This window comes from Diadema antillarum, unplaced genomic scaffold (genome assembly GCF_040938485.1).
Source record: "Diadema antillarum isolate AM-2024a unplaced genomic scaffold, OU_Dant_1.0 seq00000791_RagTag, whole genome shotgun sequence".
Taxonomy (NCBI): Eukaryota; Metazoa; Echinodermata; class Echinoidea; order Diadematoida; family Diadematidae; genus Diadema; species Diadema antillarum.
Window position 1 is genome coordinate 422,631 of NW_027271678.1, and position 25,072 is coordinate 447,702.

The window sequence follows — 25,072 nt, forward strand, 5'->3', positions numbered from 1 at the left end:
CTCCCCCCCCCTCTCCCACCCCCTCCCCCAATCCCTCCTATGACAGGTTGAACACCACCCTTCTATCTTGCACTGGTCTGATCCAACCTGACAACTGCAGTCATTTTTGACTGGCATCAATGGCAGCAGGAATGATCAACAAATATCTACACTTCTATATAACTCTCCCATAGCCAAAGTCAGTCCTACTGAGTATGAAATCAGTGGAATTCTTATGCTCCGGACTACAGAGGGTTAAAGGAAAAGTCCACCTTCAGATACAAAAGGATTGAGAGAATGCAGCAATATTAGTAGAACACATCGGTGAAAGTTTGAGGAAAATTGGACAATCCATTCAAAAGTTACAAATATTTTAAGTATTTGCGCACTCACTGCTGTGAGAAGACTACTACAGTGTATGATGTCACATGCGTACAACTACATGTATATAAGGAAAATAAAAAGAGAATTTCACAAAATTTACTTTTTGAATAAAGTGCACAGTTCTTCGACTTGCTACTGACATATGTTAAGGGTAATATTATTCCCCCTGCCTTCTGAAAGAGAGAAGTCGAGACAGTGTTCTTTTGTTATGCGAGAAAAATGGAAATATGTTGAATTTTCTTTATTCTTTCTTTATATCGTTGTACTCATGTGACATCACAAGCTATAGTACTCTTTTCATCCAGCAGTGACTGAGCAGAAACTTCAAAAATTCCTAACTTTTTAATGGATTGTCCGATTTTGCTCAAACTCTCACTGATGTGTTCTACTAATATTGCTGCATTCACTCAACCCACATGTCTATGAAGGTGAACTTGTCCTTTAAAGATCAGTGGCTGATCAACCCCATTGAGAGGGGGGCAAATACCAGTTGCATTGCATCATCCTCTCTATTTGTTCACACAGCATATTTCAAATATTTTTACCTAAACTTTGAGACTGAGATCACAGCCCAGTGAGCTCACGAGGCAAAGTTGTTGACGTACCTGTGTCAGTTTTCTCTGACCAAATTCTTAACTCCACCAAGAAGGTTACAGGGGCGGATCCAGGAATTCCATAAAAGCGAGAGGGGGCGAAAACAACATTTCTGGTGCTACTTCCGGGGTTTCATCTCATTTTTTTTTGCCTCTACCATGAAGTTTAGAATACAAAAGCGAGCTGTAAGGATTATCAATTGTACCAATTATTTAGCACCGACAAGCCCTCTGTTCAAAAGTAATAACCTCTTAAAGATTTTTGATATATATTCTTACTCCCTTGGGATATTTATGTACCTGTTAACTAAAGACGAATTACCTTATGCTTTCACTCCCATGTTTGTAAAAAATAAAGTTATACATTCCTACCCTACAAGACAGGAAAATTCATTTCACTTTTCTCCCGTGAGAACTGCATTCGCTCTTAAAACAATAGTACATACAGGTCCAACATTCTGGAATGGCCTTGACTCCGACATTATTGAATCGTTGTCATTGAACTGTTTTAAACGTAAACTAAAAAAATCCCTTGTGCAGGCTTATATCTAATAATACAACATGCAATTTTATTTGAACTCCCTCTTCTTTATCAGATTCGTTGTTTATCATATGTATTCCATGGTTGCCTTTTGTTTGTTTTTTACTGAGTCATTTATGTCAAGGCTATTCCTGAATTAATGAATCATTATGTATCATGTGCGTTTTTGCGCATTCTTACAGTTACGTAACTGTGTTGCTCGGGTGACAAGGAGTCTTGTTAACGCGTTACAGGTGGCTACTTTGTATTTCGCTATGCTTTCGTATATTTTATTCCTTTCCTTTGCTCTTTTTGCTCTCTTTTCTTTTACGTCCCTTTCCTTCCTTTCATAGTTTTCGTTTCTAGGTTGTTTAAGAAGACCAACACTTTCATATATACAGGGACCTACACATTACAAGCTTTGCTTTTTAGTAGGTCCCCACATTTCATGTTTGTTAAAGTGTCTTCTCTTGTATTTTTTTTTGTAATTTACGACGCTATGTTCAATCTTATGTTCAATCGATCGTATCATGTTTGATGTTTTGAAATGTGGAACAATAAAATCAAATCAAATCAAATCAAATCAAGTGGTACCAGAGGCATTATTTCTTGTTATTTCTTTTGTTTTAACAACAAATAAAGAGGGGGCGCGCGCCCCGTACACCCCCCTCCCCCCCTCTGGATCCGCCACTGGGTTATGTTTTTGCTGGATGTCGGTTTGTTTGTCTGTTTCAAATATAACTAAAAATAAGCTGAGAATTGCTTCAAATGAAACACACAGGAAACGTTGACAGTGACACAAGAAACAGATGATTATGATTTTGCAGGATTTATATGATTGGCAATTAAGTAAAGCCAACAAACGAGGGAGTTCAAGCTGTGCAAACTTGAGGTGTGCATTATATGTGCCATGAGAGTTCCCTTGAGGCGCAGGTAGCATGCAGTAAATTTGTGAGTGGAAAGAAGGCTTCTTCATCATGTGGGAAATATGGCAATTTTCACCATGCGAGTAAGGGTGGAAGGAGCCGTTTGGCGGAGGACGTACTGCACTCTCTGAGTGTTTTTTCTAGTTGTCTTTTATTTTGTTCTGTCGTGTTTGAAATGAGAATCTAGATCTTCATTCTTCTTCATCTTGTCCAGTTGTTCTATATCTCATTGCCTTTAATCCGTTTAGGATGGTTTGATTTTCCTACAACACACATTTCCCATAGAAGCTTGCTCGAGTATACTCGGGACTTGTCCTCAACGGGTTAAGAATGTAGAGTAATGCATAAACTCTTAGGACTTTGCATTGCCAGAAGAAAGGGAGAAACAAATGTCAGTTTTCCATTTGAGCTTTCATTTATTGCTTTGTCTTAGTAATTTAGCCATTCAGTTTCATGCTGATTACTAAGTTTGCAAATCAGACTGTCATATAATTGGTATTTTTTCTAATTTTTGTTAAATTAAAGTAATGCTCATTCAAGGAAAGTCAATTCTTTCACTGTGTAGCAAGTAAATAGAATCAAGGGAAAATGCTAACCAAGAAATATAGCACAGTAGAATACTGTAAGAGTGGAAATTTTTGTGGTGTTGAAATTTTCGCGTATTTTGTGCAACCAGAAACTAGCGCAAAAATAAATGCACACAAATATTTTTGCTTACCATAATTATGTTCCAATACTTTTTGTGTTGATTACACAGAATTAAAAACATGTGAAACACTTCTTATTCGGCCGAGCACGAAAAATTAGTCGCATGAAATTATCCACTTTTATATTACTGTGGTAAGTTAGTTTGTTAAATAAAAGGAAAGAAATCATCATTTTTAATAGTCATTATCCAAAGAAGAAGTGACAAAACAGAAACATTGAAGTTGACTCTCAGAGAGCTTTCATTTCTTTCATTTGATAAAATGTGTTATGTCAGCAGTGCTGTTCTGACATAAATGCAAATTGTATGCAAAGTAGGATTGAGACTCGGATGAAGCCTGTCTGAGCAGGATTTCCAAACCCAAGCTTGACATTCAGAAAAAATACATACAATAATGTCTACTTGTCATGCCCTTTGAAAAGGATGCACGAATAAAGAAAGAGGAAAAGGAAAAAAAAAAGGCACCGAGAGGATTTTTCTACGACCTTCCTCCAAAATGTCAGCTGCCAACAAACATCTTCCTACATTCATTGATATTGGAGTAGTCTTTCTTTCAGCCCCAAAATATCTATTTTTTATCTCTACACTCCTATGTGGTACTATTCTTTTTTGTTGTTGTTGTCTGTACACTCCTTTATCTTTAATGCCAGGCTTAGGTTCGTGCTTGTGGTGAGATGTTGTGGTAATCATTTGATGCAGTTGACAATATTGTTGTATGTAGGACACCACCAACCATGGGGAATTGGATGCCTCATGTGTTGTTCAGCTCTCTGTACTTTTTTAATGTTGCATGCAGAATTTTTAAGGTTATCAACTTCCCTTTAGCTATTTGTGTGAAAATGGTTTTATTGATTAAAGATATGTGACATTACTGTGTTTTATGTTTACCCATGTACATGTGTCTGAAATACTGAATAAGTAATAATGATAATAAAATAATGATAAAAGTAGTAGCAGTAGTAGTAGTAGTGGTAATAATAATGATGATAATGATAATGATGATGATGATAATAATAATAATAATAATAATAATAATGATAATAATAATAATAATAATAATGATAATAACAAATATACTACTACTATTAGTACTACTACTACTACTACTACCAATAATGATAATGATAATGATAACAATAATGATACTATTCATTGTACTACTACTACTACTACTAATGATAATAATAATTGTTATTATTACTGCAGTTTTTCCTTGAATTCTTTATCACCTGATGAATTGTCACAGTCATTTTCATGTCTCTGTTATCTGTTCTGGCATTTCTCAAAAAATGAACCCCTTCATATGATCCCATAGTTAAAGCTAAGTACCTTTTTTACTTGTACTCTCTATCGAAAATTGAATAGAAACTGTATGACAAAAGGGATTTAATAATACACATTTGCAAACACACATACACATGAAGAGTTTGTTTGCAAAAACCGATAAGTCCATATTTGCCAAATGGAGATATTTGCGATTAAAGGTCAAGAAAAGTAAAGAGAATAATAAGAAAATGTTTGCTTCTTTTGACCATAACTTCAAAAATATGCCTTTATATGTAGTGACCAATATATCATTTAAAAGGTATTATTCTGTACTTTATGACAGAGACCGTACTTCAAAATCTTTAAAAATGGACTTATCGGTTTTTGCAAACAAACCCTTCACATGCAAACAGACATGTACTCAAACACACACAAACAATTACTTACATACTGGAAAATTGGGCATAATACAATGCTTTTAATACCTCGTGGAAGATTCTCTTCACCCAAGGGATTAGAGTTTGCTTGGGGAGGGACGGTAAGAAAGTTGGAGACATAAAGAAGATGAGATAGGTAATACATATCTTACTCCATGACCTTTATTGAACAATGACAGCATTGTTGTTTTTTTTTTGTCTCATTCTTATTATCCATCACAGTATCCACCAGTGTCTATTTCCAATTCCAGTGTTGTAAAGGGTAGTGGTGTAAAAAGGTAGTGGTGACTGCTAAACTTGTCATTGAGGCTTAGCGCCGTCATGCAGCCTTTTGTTGCTAATGGAAGCGTTAAGCCGGCTTCACAGTTTCTGCCCGCCTGCTGCATCCCATTGCATTGGATGCCTAGCCAAAAAGCTGTTACCATGGAGACAGCCGTGCACCTCTTGTCTTTTTTTTTATTGTCTTTATGTTGTTTTGTTCATCGGTGGCAGTGCATCTAGTACTGGTGCAATTTGTTCCCTGAATTTTTTTGTGCCGTTTTGTTTTTTCTTGCGTCGTTGTTGATTGTGGGGGTGCAATAGGAGGACTTGCTAACTGTATATAATGCATGTGTGTGTGTGTGTGTTTGGGAGTGTATGTATGTGTATGTGTGTGTACACGTGTGAGTTTGGACTCTGTGTCAAGATGAAGACCTATCATCCAGTGAAGAATTCAGATTTCAAAACTGACAGTGATGAAGCCGCTCAAGAGGAGGATTCTGATGATGATGGTGATGGTGATTTTGGTGATCATGGTAACGGTTAAGATATTTGAATTAGTGTTTAGAGCGATTATAACAAGATTTTGATAATAATGATGACACCTATGAGTTGAACGCATGCACTGAATGCAATGGTAGTTATGATCCTTTCGGTGCTTTAAAAAAAATGTATGATGATGATGATAATGACAATTTTTTCTTTGTGTGAATGATTCAAGCGTTGATGAAATTGAATGCAGTGATTTGATTGTATTGCTCTTCAACACTATGATGATTGATCTTCACAATTGTGGAAAAGATGTAGGATAATGGGTCAGGGCGGTAATAATGTTATTCGTAATGAATGATGTATACAAGAATATTGTGACAGTGATAGTGAAGCTGATATTGATGATCAGGATGACAATGACATAACTATGACTGTGATTAGAATCCACTGCTGTCCAGCATCAGAAGAGATTTAAAGGGGTGGTATAGTTTTGGTTGAGATGGGAGATTCAGACTTTAACTTTTTTGCAAGATAACCACTTATAAAATACCGGGGAGCATACAATTCTAAGAGGAATTTAAAGTTTAAATTTTGAAGAAAGTTGCTTTTGAAATGACTGAGATATCCAAGAAAAAAGTAAAACAAAGTGGTCATATTAAAAGTTGGGTCCCACCTTTTGCTAGAGCCTCTTGGCTTTTGGATATCTCAGCCATTTCAAAACCAATTTTCATCAAAATGTTGATAAACTTTTAATTTGTCTTTGAATTGTATGCTCTTTCATATTTCATAAGAGGTTTTTTTTCAGTATCTCACAAAAAGGTGGAAACCTGAGACCGATCTCTACCAAAAGTACCCCATCCCTTTAGATTTGTATCATATATGTGTGTCTATGTCCTATTGCATAGGAATACATTTTTTAAAACATGGAGCTACAAACGGCACTCCATGTTTTAAAGGACAAGTCCACCTTCATATACATTAGGATTGAGAGAATGCAGCAATATTAATAGAACACATCAGTGAAAGTTTGAGGAAAATCGGACAATCCGTTCAAAAGTTATGAATATTTTAAGTATCTGCGCAGTCACTGCTGGATGAGAAGACTACTACAGTGTATGATGTCACATGCGTACAACTATATAAAAAAGATAAAAAGAGAATTTCACAAAACTTTACTTTTTGAATAAAGTGCACATTTCTTCGGCTTGCTACTGACGTATGTTAAGGGTAATATTATTCCCCCCGCCTTCTGAAAGAGAGATGTCGAGTGTTCTTTTGTTATGCGAGAAAAATGGAAATATGTTGAATTTTCTTTATTCTTTCTTTATATCGTTGTACTCATGTGACATCACAAGCTTACTTAGTCTTTATCCAGGTGTGACTGAGCAGAAACTTCAAAAATTCATAACTTTTGGCAGGACTTCACAATCATAGTTCATTACCTCCAATATCATGCAAAAAACCAAGCAATGACATATGAATCTTAACCCATTGAAGATAAGCTGCTTTTGCTATCAACACACATTTTCCAATCTATAGGTACACTTATGTAATTGCTTGAGTATACTCCAGGCTAGTCGTCAATGGGTTAATTTACTAGAAGTCATTCAGCATTCACTGGTGTCAAGCCTAACTACAATCTTACAGGGGCTGTGTGCCCTTAGTAACAGGATGCATGTGCCCAAATTATACAAGTTCTGGTTGTGCCTTGCGCAACTTTTATGTAGCTTTAACAATGAGTTCTAATGACCTGATCCCAACTTAAAGTTAGGGGTTGTTCGGTCACTACCTCATCGCGGTTAACAAACTTCTAGTTAACTTTAGAAGTTAAAGGACTTCTGTTGTACAAGGAGGGGGATTAAAAAAAATGTAACATACAATCAGACCAAGATATTGATAGAATTTGTATGAAAATTGAATGGAAAAGGAAGTTATTGTGTTTTAAAGTTTCAACTCTGCTAATTGAATGAAAACAATGCCATCTTTACATACCTCTACCTGTGGTTCTCACACTGAAATCTGTAAATCTTGTGTGTAGTTGAAGATTTAGAAACAACGAAGCTGTCTTGCCCTAAAAGTCATTGCTTTCAAGTTACTTTATGACTGCAGTGATATGATGTAAACAATACAGCTCATAAATTGACTGTGGTACAGTTGAATTGGCGGCTAGCTTATGATGTAATAGTAGCATAACCACATCTGCCAATACAAGTGATTGCAACTAATACCATTGATTTGTGATAACAGGGGATACTTTTTATTCATCATTCTATATTCCACATTTTACACTATTTTACATTATGTTTGATTTCAAGAGGGAGTAGAGCACAATGTAGTCAATTTGAGATGAAAAATAAAAAACCCAACAAATAGCAAATATCAGTAAATTTTAACATGACGAACATACAAAAAGCAGGAGCTCGTAGAATTTAGGCTCTGTAATAATGTCTAAAAAGTTTAATACAATGTCTTAATGACAACAAAATGACAACATATACAAGAATACAAACTGCAGCTGATAATGTATTGAAGTTTAATACATAATGCGTAAAACAATATAGGGCTGAAAGTACTCATGATCAAATCCATGGTAACAGAGCATAGTAACAATTGTCAAACAATTTAGTTTCCATAATGCCTTTTAAAATCAGGTCAGGTCAATTCAAATTAACTCTTTTTACCATTCTGCTTATCTGATATTACTCCATCAACTCTAGCCTATGGGATTATAGTGTATAGTTACCCTTTAAGGACATTTATCCTTGCTGGAGAGTGATTGATTATAGAGTTTGGTGTCCGGCTGTAGAGTGGATTGATATTGGCTCACGGGAGTTTGTGGGGGAATTTCAGCATGCTTATTATCCATGGCACCAAGGAATAAATGAAGAGTTTGTTCGCAGAAACCGATAAGTCCATATTTGCCAAATGGAGATATTTGCAATTAAAGGTCAAGAAAAATAGAGAGAATAATAAGAAAAATTTTGCTTCTTTTGACCATAACTTCAAAAGTTTACCTTTATATGTAGTGACCAATATATCATTTAAAAGGTATTATTTTGTACTTTATGACAGAGACCGTACTACAATATCTTCAAAAATGGACTTATCGGCTTTTGCAAACAAACTCTTCAAATACTCTGGGGAATTATGAAGGTGAGGATGACTCATCAAAACTGATGCATTTTTTTTTTTTTTGCTCTCTTGGTTATACCCCTCATCAGTCCTTCATCATCTGATTGATAACTTGAGACAGATGCTGATTGATTGATACTGAAAGGAATAGGTACAAAAAAATAGGTACCTAAAAAGAACAGAGAGATATATGTTTCACGTACAGAGTCAGTGGTATACCGGAGATCATGGAATAGATGGATAGATAGATATATATGTATATACATATAGAGATAGATGGATAGAGATAGAGATATATGAATAGATAGATAGAGATGTATATACATATAGAGATAGATGGATAGAGATAGAGATATATGAATAGATAGATAGATATGTATATACATATAGAGATAGATGGATAGAGATAGAGATATATGAATAGATAGATAGATATGTATATACATATAGAGATAGATGGATAGAGATATATGAATAGATAGATAGAGATGTATATACATATAGAGATAGATGGATAGAGATAGAGATATATGAATAGATAGATAGAGATGTATATACATATAGAGATAGATGGATAGAGATAGAGATATATGAATAGATAGATAGAGATGTATATACATATAGAGATAGATGGATAGAGATAGAGATAGATGGATAGATATATATGTGTAGAGATGGATGGATAGATAGATGTTAAGATAGATAGGTAGATAGATGGAAGGTTGATGGATGGATGGATAGATAGACAAATAAAGATAGATATACAAATAAAGATAGATATTGTCGCTGGGATGACAAGACCTTGTATCTGCAATTTTGGTGAAAATGACTTCTTTGGATGAATGGTCAGATAATCACTTAAGTGATGTCCTGTCCAAATTCTAGATGTCTTACCCCCAAAATGAAGCCACCATGTCATGTCAAAGGAATGTCTATCCCATTGGATACAGTGCTTTGGCTGCCATGTTTCTTTGCTCTCCTAAACATTTGACATTTTGTAGATACGAGGTTTGTTGCCCCAGCTACGATATGTATATATAGACTAGATTGATAGAAGGGTAGATAGAAATGTGGATGATGGTGGATGAATTGATAGATGGATACAAAAAGAAAAAGAAAAAGAAATGACTAGATATATCAATGTAGATTTTGATTCATCCAGAAAAAGCGTGTAAATTAAATCTGTTTGACCTGGACTTACTTCTGAAATTTCACTGAGCAGTTTTGTGACTAATCCGAGTCACTTCTTCAACTCTGTCTGGTTCTCGAGAAAAGATCGAAAAAGATGATGAATTAGACAGAGATACTAAATGACCTCTCTTGATTTTTTTTTTTGCAAAGCAGATCATATGAAAATGATAAAATGGTGGAGAAATGATTGATAGGTCCTGTGGGATGTCTCTAATCTGGGAAGATTTTTTTTTTGGTCAGTACTCTTTTTTTTTCTTCATAAATAAAAACTACTCGAACAAGAAATCTTGAGTCAGACTAAGAAACATGGACCCAATCCTAATCTTCACCCCTTCATTGGTCCTCTCTCGTTGTAATCCCGAAAGAGATCAAGAAGGAGAAAAAAAAAATTGATACACGAGGCAGAGATAATGAATGAGCCTCTTCTTATGACATAGAAACGAGTTCACTGGCTACTTCTTCAATCTGTTTTTCCCCCGATGAACCTGTGAAAATTGATATCTTCAAATTGCCTACCATCAATTCTCGCTGGTAATATCTATCTATCACAGATGGCACCAAGTGTGACACTTGCACTTTTATAACACATGTGGGTTACAAGTGGAGGTTATAAATTTGTACCTTTTTCATCTTGGCAGAAGTCACGGTGTTCAGGGATTTTTGTTGTACTTCTCTCTTCTTCTTCTTTTTTTTTTTTGAATATAAGTTTTCTTCAAGATATATTTTCTCTTTGGATATCTTATCCTTTTTACTGTATTGCTTTCAATGATATGCATTTCATGTCAGAGATTATGTTTTGTTAGACAAATCTTTTAACCCTTTATATGTCCAGGCACATTCTAGCTTTAACTTCCCAAGTTTTCTCATCAGCATTAAAGTCATACTTCCAAACTTGCCCTAATGTAGTTGTAAATTTTGCAAGCCCAGTCAGGTGTAGCAATGTGCTTCAGTCCAGCAGGCAAAGGCCATATGGTATTACCTGACAAAGTAAGAATTAAGGGATAAGAATAGTCTGTATTCACTTACCATTAGTTTTCTAGACATCATGTTGATTGGTAATGTGAGGGTTGGAATATGGGAAGGTTATTTCTCAATGCAAATTCAAGATGATTCTTTTTTAGGGGCAGTTTTAGTATTTACAGCAAATTCTGATTTTCTGAATCTCCATAGTTCTCTTTTTCAGGCCTCGAAACAGGATTTTGGAGGGGCAAGGCCATTTAGAAAAGGGCACTTTTTCCAAGAGGCCAGGGCACTTAAGTCAGTCAGAAGGGCACCAAGGCCACATTGGAAAGGGCATGTTTGGTGTTTATGAAAAAAGAAAGAAGAAAAACAAACCGAGAAAAACAAACAAACACACACACACACACACACACACAAAGTGCAACACACAACAAAAACCTCTTCCCTACAGCTGTAACACATTCCCGGTCTCCGCGTTTCTATCAGGTGAAACGACATTTTTTAAAACAGGAATAAAACAACAGTAGGTATTGATTGAAACTTGACACCCTTTCAGGCCAGCCAGGCCAGGCTGCCATGAAACTTCAAAGCACATTCCGACAGCTGGCTGGCAAAACCACAAGGCAAAGGAATTTGCATGCGCGTGTAGATTGCTATGATTAGTCTGTGACAGACAGTTCATGACCTCCAAGAATGCGCCAGTACGCGCGGTTTCTTCTGTTGATTGGTCTCTCTCTCTCCACCCCTCCCCATTCCCCAGTCTGGCACACCTTGGCATCGTGGGATTTTTCTTTTTTCTTGGTGAACTTGGTGTTCACTCTTTACTACTTTATCTGAATATGCGCTGCCTTATAGCTAGTACATACTCGACTCGCGGCCGCTGCGCTGCGGAGGCAGTCGGGACGGTAAAAGCCGGTCGGGCGTACATGTACGTACACATCGTCTCGTATCTCGGAAAGATACTTTGAGTTTGAATCAGATATATCGGGACGCGAGTGAACTAAAGGGATGATATTTGAGATCAGGAAAGTTGTTCAAGCTTATTTAAGAGACTTTGAGAAAGGGCATATCATACGTCATAAATAATAACTTTCATTCTAAAAGGGCACCACGGCCCCAAGAAAAAGGGCACATTTTTTTTGGCCGTAACTCTGATAAAAAAACAAAAGGCATTGCGGCCAACGAGAGGGGCACCGACGGCCATGGCCGTCGGTGGCCGTCGGTTAATTTGAGGCCTGCTTTTTGGTACACTCATTAGAAGCATGCCTGGATATGAATGGTGCTTTGAAAATCATGTCATGATGGATTGTTAGACTCCTGGAAAAATGTATGAGTCTTGGTGATTATCGCTCTTTTGCTGTAAAAAGTGAATGCAGTGAGCGAAGATTGATGGTGATGATCCCTTAACATGACGGATGCTCCAAGCAGCGTCCCTTTCTCTCATAAATCAAAAGATGGAACATGAAAATGAGGCAGACATTGCAATTAATTCCACTTTTCTTGGGGAATGTGACCAAATTTTGTCTTCAGTGGAGGGAAAAATGACTTATGACAGTGAGATCCCAGCTCAAGTTGATGAATTCATGGCTTCATTGTAAACATTCACACATTCATCTTCGTAAATTTGGCAAGACCAGGAAGCAAAAGTGGTTAGCCTTATGTCCAGGAGTCTCTGATGAAAAGGAGTTCTTTGCCTGTTGCTCAGTGGTGGGAATCCATTAACCCCTTTACTTCGGGGGTCATTCCACAAAACCAACGCCCACAAGTCATACAGCCCACGAGTTCAACATTGAAAAAAAAAGTCCACAAGTCATTGTACAGTCCATGAGCTTGACACTACGTAGGCAAATAAGGCCCATGAATACAACAGTTGGTAAACAAGCACCACAAGTTTGACACTAGGCAATTAAACAAGGCCCTTGAGTTTGACATACACTAAACAAAAAAGGCCTACATTCGCTAAGAACGTCCCTCAAGTTTGACATTACATCAAAGGGTTTTAATATGTTGGTCTTGTTGTTCTTGTTTGTGTAGTATCAAACTTGTTGTCTTTGTTTTCCTATTGTTAAACTAATAAGCCTTATTTGCATAGTGTTGAGCTCATGGGCTGTATGACTTGTGGGCTCTATGTCTCATGGGCCTTATGATTCCTGGGTGTTGAACTTGTGACTTGCACCCTTACTGCAGAGCATGGTGGTCATCCATATATTCTAAAAGAAAGAATACATAGTTACCCAGGGTATACCAAAATATATGAATTTGATATTAGGATCAACCTTCATAGCAGTGAAAACATTAAAAACCAGTTAACCAAATAACCATAACCTCACTTTTGTATCCATGGAATCAGGATAAGCAAAAAAAATAAAAAAAGTAGAAAAAATATATATATATTGCTGTAATATATATTGCTGTAATGACCTCATTTCTCATGTTGTACTAGTGTGACAAATTGTAATTATCAGTCACCAAACTGCATGAAATTGAAGTTACAAGCATGTATGATACTGAGTATACTTGAAGGGGAATCTACCCCAGAGTTGAGTCATGAAATGTACAAACATTAGTAGTACACATTAGTGGGATTTTAGAAAATATGTAGCAATATGATCTTACTGTTATCAGTACTGTCATTGTTGCTAATTACTTTTATTTACATGACTATCATTAAGTGTTAATATTGTCATTTAGATAATTTCATCATTTATTGTCATCAGTTATCATTAAAATTTTACAATAGCACCAAAACACGTAGGACTCTCAATACAGTGAAACTTCATTCAAAATAAGACAGCCCAGAAATGCATACTAGCAATGCAAATAGAGGGTATGGAAGTGAAAAAGGCCACTTGGAAACAGATTTTACCAGTATCAGGAAATCATAGTTATAATAATTTTTAGTAAATTGTCTGTCTTAAGAATGTCTTGATGGCATTTGTCTTCTTCAGCCACTTTGGTGCATGCATGCATTTTTAACTGTAATAATATTTGTTTTTGATATGGAAATGAAATGAAATGGTATGAATGAAATGAAATGCAATGAAATGAAATGAAATGAAATGAAATGAAATGAAGTGGAATGAAATGAAATGAAATGAAATGAAATGAAGTGGAATGAAATGAAATGAAATGATATGAAATGAAATGAAGTGGAATGAAATGAAATGAAATGAAATGAAGTGAAATGAAATGAAATGAAATGAAATGAAGTGGAATGAAATGAAATGAAACGAAATGAAATGAAGTGGAATGAAATGAAATGAAATGATGTGAAATGAAATGAAGTGGAATGAAATGAAATGAAATGAAATGAAATGAAGTGGAATGAAATGAAATGAAATGAAATGAAGTGGAATGAAATGAAATGAAATGAAATGAAGTGGAATGAAATGAAATGAAATGAAATGAAATGAAGTGGAATGAAATGAAATGAAATGAAATGAAATGAAGTGGAATGAAATGAAATGTCCCATTGTAGAATGTCTCCAGTGCTTCTCAGTATCTTGTATCACATCAGTTGGGCTGAGAGTTCTTTTTGTCAGAGAAGTCGCTAGGAAGCTGGAACGGTCACATGACTGTTGTACCAGATGAGTAGGGGATGAGCACTTACTGTTAACCCAATCTATACTGAATTCTGAAATGTCCATAGACTTAATACACAGGCCACTAGGTTCCTGGAAGGAATGGGTTAATATCCTCTGTCTGATTGGAGACACGACTGTAGCCTTGCTTGATCACGTGACTCACTGCTAGTCTTGACATGTCCAGACTCAAAGATTGATAAACATGCCTGATCTGTATTTTTCATCACATACATTTGTATACATATACATTCTTGCATTTTTCAAGAATGAAAAAAAGAAAACAGAGAGAAATAATTCAACAATCTTCCAAAATATTCCAGAATGCATGGGAATGCCCTTTTGATGTAATTACTTTTTACTTGAGCAGAGATTGTTTAAAATCTGTACCACCAGAGGGTTTGCAGGGCAGACACTTGCTTTTAGGCTTTGCTCATGAAGTTGTGTATTTCCAAGACTGTTGCTTTTAGATGTTCTAAAAGAGAAAACACTTTCAGATTGGTACTAACAAAACATTCACAAACTGTCATACATGTAAAGAACACAACTTTATAAGGGTATTAGCAAGAGAAGAGCAGGAAGAGTAAGACTATGTGATGTGCAAACTTTGAAATCATAATTTTTTTTTTATTACTTGTAATAGTTATCAATAAAATAGGTTTTCGGCCAAATTCATTGAGGTCAATGGTCAAAGTTCATCATACTTTGGCTAAACATGGCATTTTCTAAAGTTCTGTAACTTTATCTAGAAAGGAATGTCCAATGGTAATATGATTTAGCAAAGAGGATTGAAATAATTGGATTAGAATTTCCTTGACATGATAGTGGCAAAAGGTCAAAAGTCCAGGTAAGAGGTCAAAGTGGTTGAAAAATAGATGAAAGTCATTTTCCCTGTTTCCTGTTGCTTGCTTTTTCAGTTGCCGACTTCCACATCCAAGTCTCCAAGACCCACATGGACTTCTCACGTAGTCTTCAATCTCTCGTGGAAACGTTCAAGGAAAAGACGTTATTATCCAAGGAGAGGTGAGTTGGTAGCTTCCAATGCCATTTTTTTCTCCTTTATTCACAAAATGTTTGCCCCTTTATCACAAGTACGACAATATTTCATACGTCCATGACATCCATGCATCATTGATTGATTGAGTGATTTTGCATCTATTTCCACTTTGTGTTTACAGGAACAAAAAAAAAAACCCAAACAAACATAATTGAATTACGTTTGTTATTACTACTCCTGAAACATTAAATTTACAACATTCATTCATTTCTTTTCATTCTATTTCATTTCCAAAGATACAAAACATTTATATACATACACATAATAACACAATATCAGTACGCCCCTACAATATCATAACGAGAAAAATACTGTGAAAATAAACAAAGCTATTTAAATATGCTTCATTCTCGAAAATATTGATTTAGAATGAAACTGATAAAAATGGAGGAAATGTGCTAAAAAGCCAAGCTTTTTTTTTTTTGCAGTCTCTTCATGGACAATATGATTAATCACTAAACAGAACTACTAAACATCGACAATGTCAGTTGTCAAGCGATCACAAGGTGATGATGCTGGCTTTCTCTTTATTGCAATCTTATGCTCATACTAGCATGTTTTGTACATTTTTTTTTCCCTGTAAAGTTCGGGTGTTCATGTTTTGTCCATTCATATTTTTTTTTGTCTCTCTCTCATCGTAGGTGGCAGAGTTGTAAGAATCTCTTTGTGGTCTGGGAGAACCTATTGGATTCATACGGTTCAGCGGCTCAGGTAAGGAAACCCCCAATGGGGGGGGGGGGGGGGGGAGTCATCACTCAAATATTAACATTAACAACAACAACAACAACAACAACAACAACAACAACAAACAACATCAGCAGTAGTAGTAGGTGTAGTAGTAGTAGCAGTAGTAGTAGAAGTACTTGTAGTAGAAGTGCAAGCGTAAAGTAGTAGAAGTAGTTGTAGTAGTAGTAGTAGTAGTAGTGCTAGTGGTAATATAGTAGTAGTAGCAGCTGCAGAGGCAGCATTTGAACAACAAAAACAACAACAGCAACAACAACAACAATAACAACAACAACTACATCAACAACTACATCAACAACAACAGCATCAACAACAATGATAACAACAACAACTTGTCCTTTACATGATATCAACCCTACATTCGTAAGAAACATTAATTCCAAGCACTATAATAGGTTTAACACTTTGTGTTTTGAGTGATGTTTTGACACAGAATTGTACTCACTGTCCAAAGTCCCTGGCACAGATAGGGTTAATATGTAGAACTGCCTGTGAAGACTGTGTGCATAGATAGTCAGCATAGATTCCAAGATATCATTTAGAGAAAGTCAAATGTTGTAATAATATGCTGTAGCAGATAATGGTAATTACAGTAAATGATTATTGCAATACTACTGTCACTACTGCTACTAGTGATGATGATGATAAAGATGATGATGATGATAATGATGATAATAATGACAACGATGATTATGATAATAATGATAATGATAGTAATAATGATAATAACAGTAGTAACAATAATAATCATCATCATCATCATCATTTTCATCATAGCAATCTCAAGAAGAAGAAGAACAACATCAATAATGATAATAGTTCTGATAATAGTTATTTCTTTTGATACTAGAAGGCAACAGGTTAGTAGCACAAATGATGGAAACTGATCATCAGTAGTGCCCAGCAGGCCATGATAGTAATATTAGTAGCTGTAAATCAGTGCATATTTCAGCACATATGTAGACCTTGGTGGGATTTTTGTCGTTATAATTGGTCGATCAGTTAGAGTTGAAGGGCAGGTTGGAGTGCTGTTGATGCTGAAGGAATAAAGCCCCCGTCTAGTGCTGCATGAATAATTTGAGATGAGAGACCATTTGTTGTATAACCATCACGTAGCAACAATAATGACAGCAATGAAAGGCACTGGTCACAGAAGGCTATACAAGACATCTTATTGTTCCATTCTTCACCACTTTAACCACTGAGGACGAGTCCGGAGTATACATGGGCAAGTGCCTATGGGAAGTGCGTGTTACAGTAAAATCAGTCTGTCCTCAAAGGGTTAAAGGGATAGGACACTTTGGGTTGAGATGGGGCTTCAGATTCCCAATTTCTTTTGAGGAAAGTATTTTGAGACAATGAGAAACCTCTCTCAAAATATGGGAGAGCATACATTTCTAAGAGGAATTCAAAGTTTCTTTGATAAAAATTGGCTTTGAAATATCTAAAAATAAAGCGGAATAAAGTGGTCCTAATAAAAATTTGGTGCTAACTTTCTCTAAGATTTATATGAAGTGGTTTCTAAATATCTTGCAGAAAGTTCTTAAAGCTGAATCCTTAAATCAACCAATAATATACCATCCCTGTAAAGGAAGACTATGGAAACCACTGGCAGAGAACATCGAAATATTTGACATCCTTCTATTCTTCTAACCCATTCCATACTGAATTCTGAAATCCCCATAGACTTAATACACAGGCCACCAGGTTCCCGTATGGAATGGGTGAACAATGCCTTTCTCATTGTCATTAGTGCTGCCAAAAAGAAGCAGATAAAACAGCCATTTAGCTGGCATGAAAGCTCTTGCAGCATGTTGCGATGCACAGATGTGATGATTTTACATGAACCTCGTAAAAATCTTAACTGCTGCACGGTTCTAGTAGCACTGTGTCTGCTTAATAATCCAGCACTGAATAATTGGTGTACATACAGTATTTGTCAGATTACCATTGCATCAATTATAATGAATGAATGCCATATCCTGTTATTGCAACTCAGTGGTAAGCTGGTAGATTGGTCATTTGGCATGGTGGATCTTCACTTAGAAATAAAGACCAAATGTGACCAACCTACTCCAAACTCACAAAAATAGGTTGAAATGAATTTCTACTTTTCTCCAACATTGAAATGAAATGTCTGCAAACATTTGCTTAACATTTTAAATTAATTGATTTATTAAACATAATGTATATGACAAATGTGATGGTTATATGACTTACATCTGATATGTGAAGAGTTTTACAGCAAAACGAGCTAACTCCATTCTTATTTAGTTGAGGTATTTGTAATTAAATCTGCCCTAAAACAAAGAAAATGATAAGAACATACAGGATATTCATAATCATAAGTTCTAGAATATTCCTTGTTATGTTACAAGTGAGGTATTACCAGAAAGGTTTAATTGTCCCCGCCGAACGAGTTCGAGCAGGGGACTATGAAACGGGCTCCGTACGTGTGTGTGTCCGTGTGTCTGTCTGTCCGTCCGTCCGTCTGTCTGTCTGTGCATCCGTGTGTGATCAAAATGTTCAATTTGCTACTTCTCTGTCATTTATGAGCCAATTTTAATTCTGTTTGCTTTATATGATAGCACTACATGGGAGCTTTGAAACTTCTACACAGAATTTCAGTTGTGACCTTTGACCTTGACCTTTGACCTATATTGTACATTTTGCTTCAAAATGCTACTCCTTCGCCATTTCTAACCCGATTTCGATTCCGTTTGCTTTATGTGATGGCACTAGGTGAGGGCTTCAAAACTTCTACACAGAATTTTGACCTTTGACTTCTTTGACCTTTGACCTTGATTTTTTACCGATATTGTACATTTTGCTACTAAATGCTACTTCCGGCAGGGACATATTTTACGCACCGCGTAATTTCTACTTTTCCTTGTTTTGCTTAATCTGATGCTGGACTTATTTTGAAATTTGTAAAAATGGTGCTTAGTTCATTTGCAATAAAACTCTTCATTAGATCAACAGTCTCTCATGTTTATAGATGAAGACTTCAGCAGACCTAGATATCACTTGAAGCTCAAGTCTATGTGAAGAATTTCATCAGTAAATGTTATGGCTATAAAACATGGCATGCCAAATCAATTTGGACCCCAAATGATCCATCTTTGTTTTCTTTTTTTTATCGCATTTGACTGAGAACCTCTTCAAAAATGTTATTCCAAGCTCAGTGCCATTTGCAGTAGCTAATGAGCAACTGTTTTAGCTGATGATGGCAACATAATCTTTATAGCAGATGTTCTCCAGCAAGTCGCTGGAAAAGATGTTTTTTATCATCCCTTGGCATCTATTAGTTGCTCTTATCTCTTTTTGATGGTTTGATAAAATGAGCATGCGCCTACCTCTGACTAGGTTTGTTCACCCTTTCCGCAGCATATGGCAAGCATGGCACAGAAAAATACTTGCGAGTACAAGAGAAATATAAGAACATGTAATATATCACTATTTATGTTAGCATTAATCAACATATCCTATAATAAACAATGAGCATTAAATAGTCAGCAAATAATCAACGTTGGTGAAGGTGATGGGACAAACTATCACTTCTGAGGCGATCTGGATGTAGCTATCTTTCCGAAGCGCAGCTGAGGAAAGATAGCGTACACATTCAGATCGCCGAGGAGGTGATAGTTTGTCTCATTGCCTGAAACTAAAAGTTGATTATTTGCTTTATATTCCACATCTAGGGTCCTAGAAATTCCCATTTTATTCCACATCTGAAACTGTTTTAGCTGTCTTTAGGTATCCTTAGGGCTTAGGCTATACGTGTACGCGTAGATGACAAAACAATGAATTTGCTGCGCGCACTGCGCGGCACCGAAGTGAAAGTGTGTTGAATTGTGTACTATCAAGTGACCTAGGTCACATGATAGTCCACAGTGCAACGCACTTTTATTTCGCGCGTACTCATCTTGCGTTAGGACTGTGTGGACTGTGTGGAGATCAGCGAAACAAAAGGGACTATCAACATAGAGTGTAACAAACTTTTCTTCTCAGGTGATATGATGGGCAAAACTGCGCTCCATCACGTGATCAGCTCTTGACCAATCCTATTGCGAAATTCTTAGTATGTGGAATATTATATAGATGATGACTGGCGGGGGAGGGAACATACCGAATGTTCCACCCGAAGGGTTTGAAATGCTATTGAGGGAGGTTTTAAGTCCCGAGCCGAAGTCGAGGGACTTATAGCCTCCCGAAATAGTATTTCAAACCATGAGGGTGGAACGTTTGGTACATGTTCCCGACAACAAAAGTCATCATCTGTTATATTATATGGGTTTAATAGTCAAATACGTCAAATACGTCGACGTCAACCAGCAGCACAACGCACTCGATCGCTCACATCGCTGTGCTCGATCGCGCAGAGCCAAATTCACTGTGCGCGCGCGGTCCTAAGCCTTCTGTCATTTGTTACGTGTAAATGTTTTCCCATGGGAGAACATTCACAAGAATGTTTGCCCATGGGCGAACATAACAAATGTACCTTCATCACGTGACTGTGTTCAGCCAATCAGTAACCGGTATTTGACTAACCCATTTAATATAATGTAATATAAAACAACTTTCTCTGTAAAGGATCATGGTTTTATGTAGAAGAGAGAGAAAAAGAAAGAGAAAGATCTGTAACATCTATTGCAGTGTTTCTTATCTCCATACATATCCTTATGGGGGCACCTTTACGAAATTTCAGGGAGTGGCACACATGCCCCCGTCCATTTTTCTTTTTATTTCGTTTGTATTATAACACAAAAATAAAGGCGCGCGCATACCTTGTGCGCCCCCTCCTGGATCTGCCACTGCTCACACATATACACACTTTTAAGGGTGCTCTGAAGCACCCCACGATTTCAAAGCATTGCCAGAACAGGTGTTCCAGGGGTTAAGGGTGAAATCTTGCTGCTGGAATTATAGCCAGTCTGAAACCCTTAAACTCTTAAACCCTTAAAGTGCATATTGACAATTCTTTCACTTTCGTTACCTTGGCAACTATTGCAATGTATTGATACTGTTAGTTTTTCCCATTTTTGTTGTTTTTTTTGGTACAAATTTACATGCATTGTTTCTGTCACTCAAGAAAGTGAGATTTATGTTTATATTACTTTTTTTGTGGAAAAATGAATAAATTCAAACTTGAACTTGAACTTGAACTCTCATCTTTGCTTTAATATTTTGTTCTGTTTTTGCAGGACCACAATGATGTTGGAGAAGCTGTGGAGGCCTCAGTGACGGATCAGCTTGTGGAGTCAGCGAAAAACAAGCAGCAACTGGTTAGAATACTTGAGAGGTACCATAGGGACTACAATGGTCAGTCTCAAGCCCTGGGCAGTATTGTGGAGAAGGTAAGATATAGCTGGTGCATTGTGGGTCATCTGGTTGGGTTTTGAAAGGGTTTCAAGGACAAGTGAAGAGTTTGTTTGCAAAAACCAATAAGTCCATTTTTGAAGATTTTAGAGTACAGTCTCTGTCATAAAGTACAAAATAATACCTTTTAAATGACATATTGGTCACTACATATAAAGGTACATTTTTGAAGTTATGGTCAAAAGAAGTAAAAATTTTCTTATTATTCTCTTTATTTTTCTTGACCTTTAATGGCAAATATCTCCATTTGACAAATATGGACTTATCGGTTTTTGTAAACAAACTCTTCAAGTTCACCTTAATGTATTTTTTGGATTGAGTGAGGGCAGCAATATTAGTAGAATGAATCAGTGAAAGTTTGAGGAAAATTGAACAATCTGTCAAAAGTAATGATTTTTTTCACTTTTCTGTGCCACCATAGCTGGATGAAAAGAATACTACAGTTTGTGATGTCACATGCCTAGAATGATATTAAGAAAATATTAAGATTTTTCGGCATAACCATTTTTTTTTTTAAAGTAGGAATTTCCTCGACTTATTACTAATGTATGTTCAAAGTAATATTATACCTCCTGCCTCCTGAAAGAGGAAAGTAAAGTGCTTTGTTATAATGCAAGAAAGGCAAAAATATTTGAATTTTCTTTATTTTTCTTTTCATATACAGTACCTAATCATAAGAATACTTCTCTTTTGTTTTCTGTGCTCTGTGTATATATAAGTGAAAACATGCCTCGACAAAGATTGATCAAGTGGTATTTTGAGCAGGTTCAGTGTTTAAAGGCATAATTTACCATTGGCAGATGAAACAAAAACCCAGCATCAATGCTTTAAAATTGGTCTAAAATGTGAGTAAGGGATAGATTCAACCAGTGTAAAAATTTGAGTTGGTAAAACCGATGCTAAGTATTGTTAGATATACAAAATGTGAACAATAGTTATAATTAATATGTTTCCAGACTAGACCGTCTCCAGTTTTGGTTTATTGAGAAAAATACAGATGCAATGTATCTCCTTATATTTTAGCCCTTAACCCAAAAATTTTATATGATAGGATGTTTTGTGGTGCAACAAACCTACACATATGTATTAAATGTCATATCTTGAACATGTTTTAAAGGGTGTGTACAGTTCTGGTCGAGGTGAAGATTTAGCTTTTAACGTTTTGTGAGATATTCAGAAACCACTCTATGAGATGTCAAAGAGCATGCAGTTCTAAGGGGTATCAAAAGTTTATTCGATGAAAATCGGTTTTGAAATGGCTGAGATATCCCAAAACAAAGTGAAACAAAGAGATACTAATAAAGTTGGGGCATGTCGCCTTTTATTATTATCACTTTTTTGGATATCTCAGCCACTTGAAAACCAATTTTCATCAAATAAATGTTGAATCCTTCTTAAAATTACATGGTCTTTCATATTTCATAAGAGGCTTTTTATCATCTCACTTAGGAATGTTAAAACCATGAATCCCCATCTCAACCAGTACTGTACAGCCCCTTTAAATGTCTTATCTTAAAAATTTTTGAAATCACAGTTCACAAAGATAAACAGGACCTTTAACTCTTTGCATGTATGTGTATATAATTGCTTTAATATTCTCCTTTTGTTTATTTTCCCCTAATATTTGTGAACTTCTTATCTGTGTTTTGATTCAGAGTGAACGAGAGTTTGTAGACAGCTTCGCCAGGATGACAAGAGACGGAATGGACAATATCAAGGTAAAATTCATGTGACACCCCCAAGACCCAAAAATGAAAGAGTCCAGTATGGTATGGACCAATGTATGAGTCATCCTTGAACCAAACTGTGGAAGAGTCCATTGTGATGGGGGAATTCAGTTGTCACTTCTAAACCAAACAGTGAAAGATTTCAAAGACTATAAGAAAAAAGACAACAACAAGAAGTAATTTTGTTGTAAATTATTTTCCATGCAAATTAAGTGACTTGGAGGTTGTTGTAGCCTGAATATGTGCTGCGCTTGGCCAACCAGTATAGATAAGCTGTGAATTGCCTAAATATTGACAACAGTTACGGTAATTACCGTAGAGTTTATGAAAGAAGCACTTTTTTTAAAAGTCTGCAATGAGTAGACTAACATTTCTTCACCATTTCTACAAGACAAAAATCCACTAATCTTCTCTCTGCTATTTCCCACTAACCTATATAATGGGTGTCTGCCACAAGCTCAAATCCTATTGAGTTGCATATGACTCGACTGCTTTCTATTGATGATATATGTCTATTTTGAAATGGCACAGATAAAGACTGAATCTTGCACTTTCTTTTGTTACTTAGAACTACAACATCAATCACAGCTCAATTATCAAATGTCTATGTAAAATGTTGTTTAATGTTAAATGAACTGTTTTGTGGGATAAATGTAAACTGACTGTGACAGTTTTTTTTGAACTTTTTGGTTTGAACTCACATTTTTTTCTTTGCTGATCCCAGGAATCATAATGACATTCAGTGCCACAACAAATAAATCGTCTGGAAAGTTAATAGATAGGAACATGCTTTATGTCCCAATTACTAGTTTATGCTGAAACTGAAATCAATTTGTGATTTCTTTTTCGCTGCTTCCCAGAATCACAACACAGCCCTCTGCTACAACAAATTGAATGACTACGTGTTACAGCTGGCTGCAGCGAACCAGCTCAACTCCTCCATTTCTACCGCAGTGCTTCCAAAACTCATCTCAGTAAGTTCATCTATGTATCGGTCATTATCCAAGTTGCTGTCTTTTTTTATCCTTCATGTTTAATGGGAATTTCCCCAAATACATATGTGAATTGAGTGAATAAAGAAATATCAGTAGAATACTTCAGTGAAAGTTTGAGGAAATGTGGATAATCCGCCCAAAAGTTATGAATTGTGAAAATTTTACTGCCGAAATGAAAAAAAAAAATGAAAATATGACTCAATTGAAGGAAAAGTTTTTATTCTAACATATGATATAATGGCAATGAATATACATGTTTCAAAATTATGATAAAAATGTTATGGCAATACCACGCCTAAAGAATATGTTTTTTTTCTCAGTTGATGAGTCACTAATATGAGGTTTAATTTACTTTTTCTTGTCCGCCCACTCCAGGAGACAGAACTTGTTCGACACGAGATCTCCGAGTCGGGTATATCGGGGGTGGTCTGGCACGCAAAGGTTCTTATAGCCAAGGTGGGTTACCTCTTACCTCCGACCTTTGACCTTTGACCTTTCACCCCTTCCTACAGGTAGAGAAGCAGTAATCAGACCATGAGGAGAAATCAAATTCATTTGTTTTGTCCAATTTTGTGTGTATTTGTTTGGTTTGTCAATGTTTGTGTCATATACCCAAAGGCTCGACACTAACTTTTTTATTTGGTGGCCCGATGGGGCCACCAAAATCCTAAATTTCAAATTTTTGGTGGCCCGAGAGAAAAATTTGGTGTCCCCCCAAAAAACAATAAAAACCTTAAAAGTCTTT

At 36.1% G+C, this 25,072-nt stretch overlaps 1 protein-coding gene across 1 annotated transcript in view; it reads left to right on the top strand.

The window, feature by feature from the left end:
* Positions 1-5,496: 5,496 nt before the first annotated feature.
* Positions 5,497-25,072, top strand: part of LOC139739228 (uncharacterized) — a 52,343-nt gene continuing 32,767 nt past the window's right edge. Inside the window, exons 1-7 of the mRNA XM_071649845.1 lie at positions 5,497-5,605; positions 15,343-15,448; positions 16,124-16,193; positions 21,431-21,583; positions 23,261-23,323; positions 24,193-24,306; positions 24,703-24,783. Of these exons, the coding sequence (XP_071505946.1) occupies positions 5,497-5,605; positions 15,343-15,448; positions 16,124-16,193; positions 21,431-21,583; positions 23,261-23,323; positions 24,193-24,306; positions 24,703-24,783 (696 nt within the window). The remainder of the gene's footprint in view (positions 5,606-15,342; positions 15,449-16,123; positions 16,194-21,430; positions 21,584-23,260; positions 23,324-24,192; positions 24,307-24,702; positions 24,784-25,072) is intronic.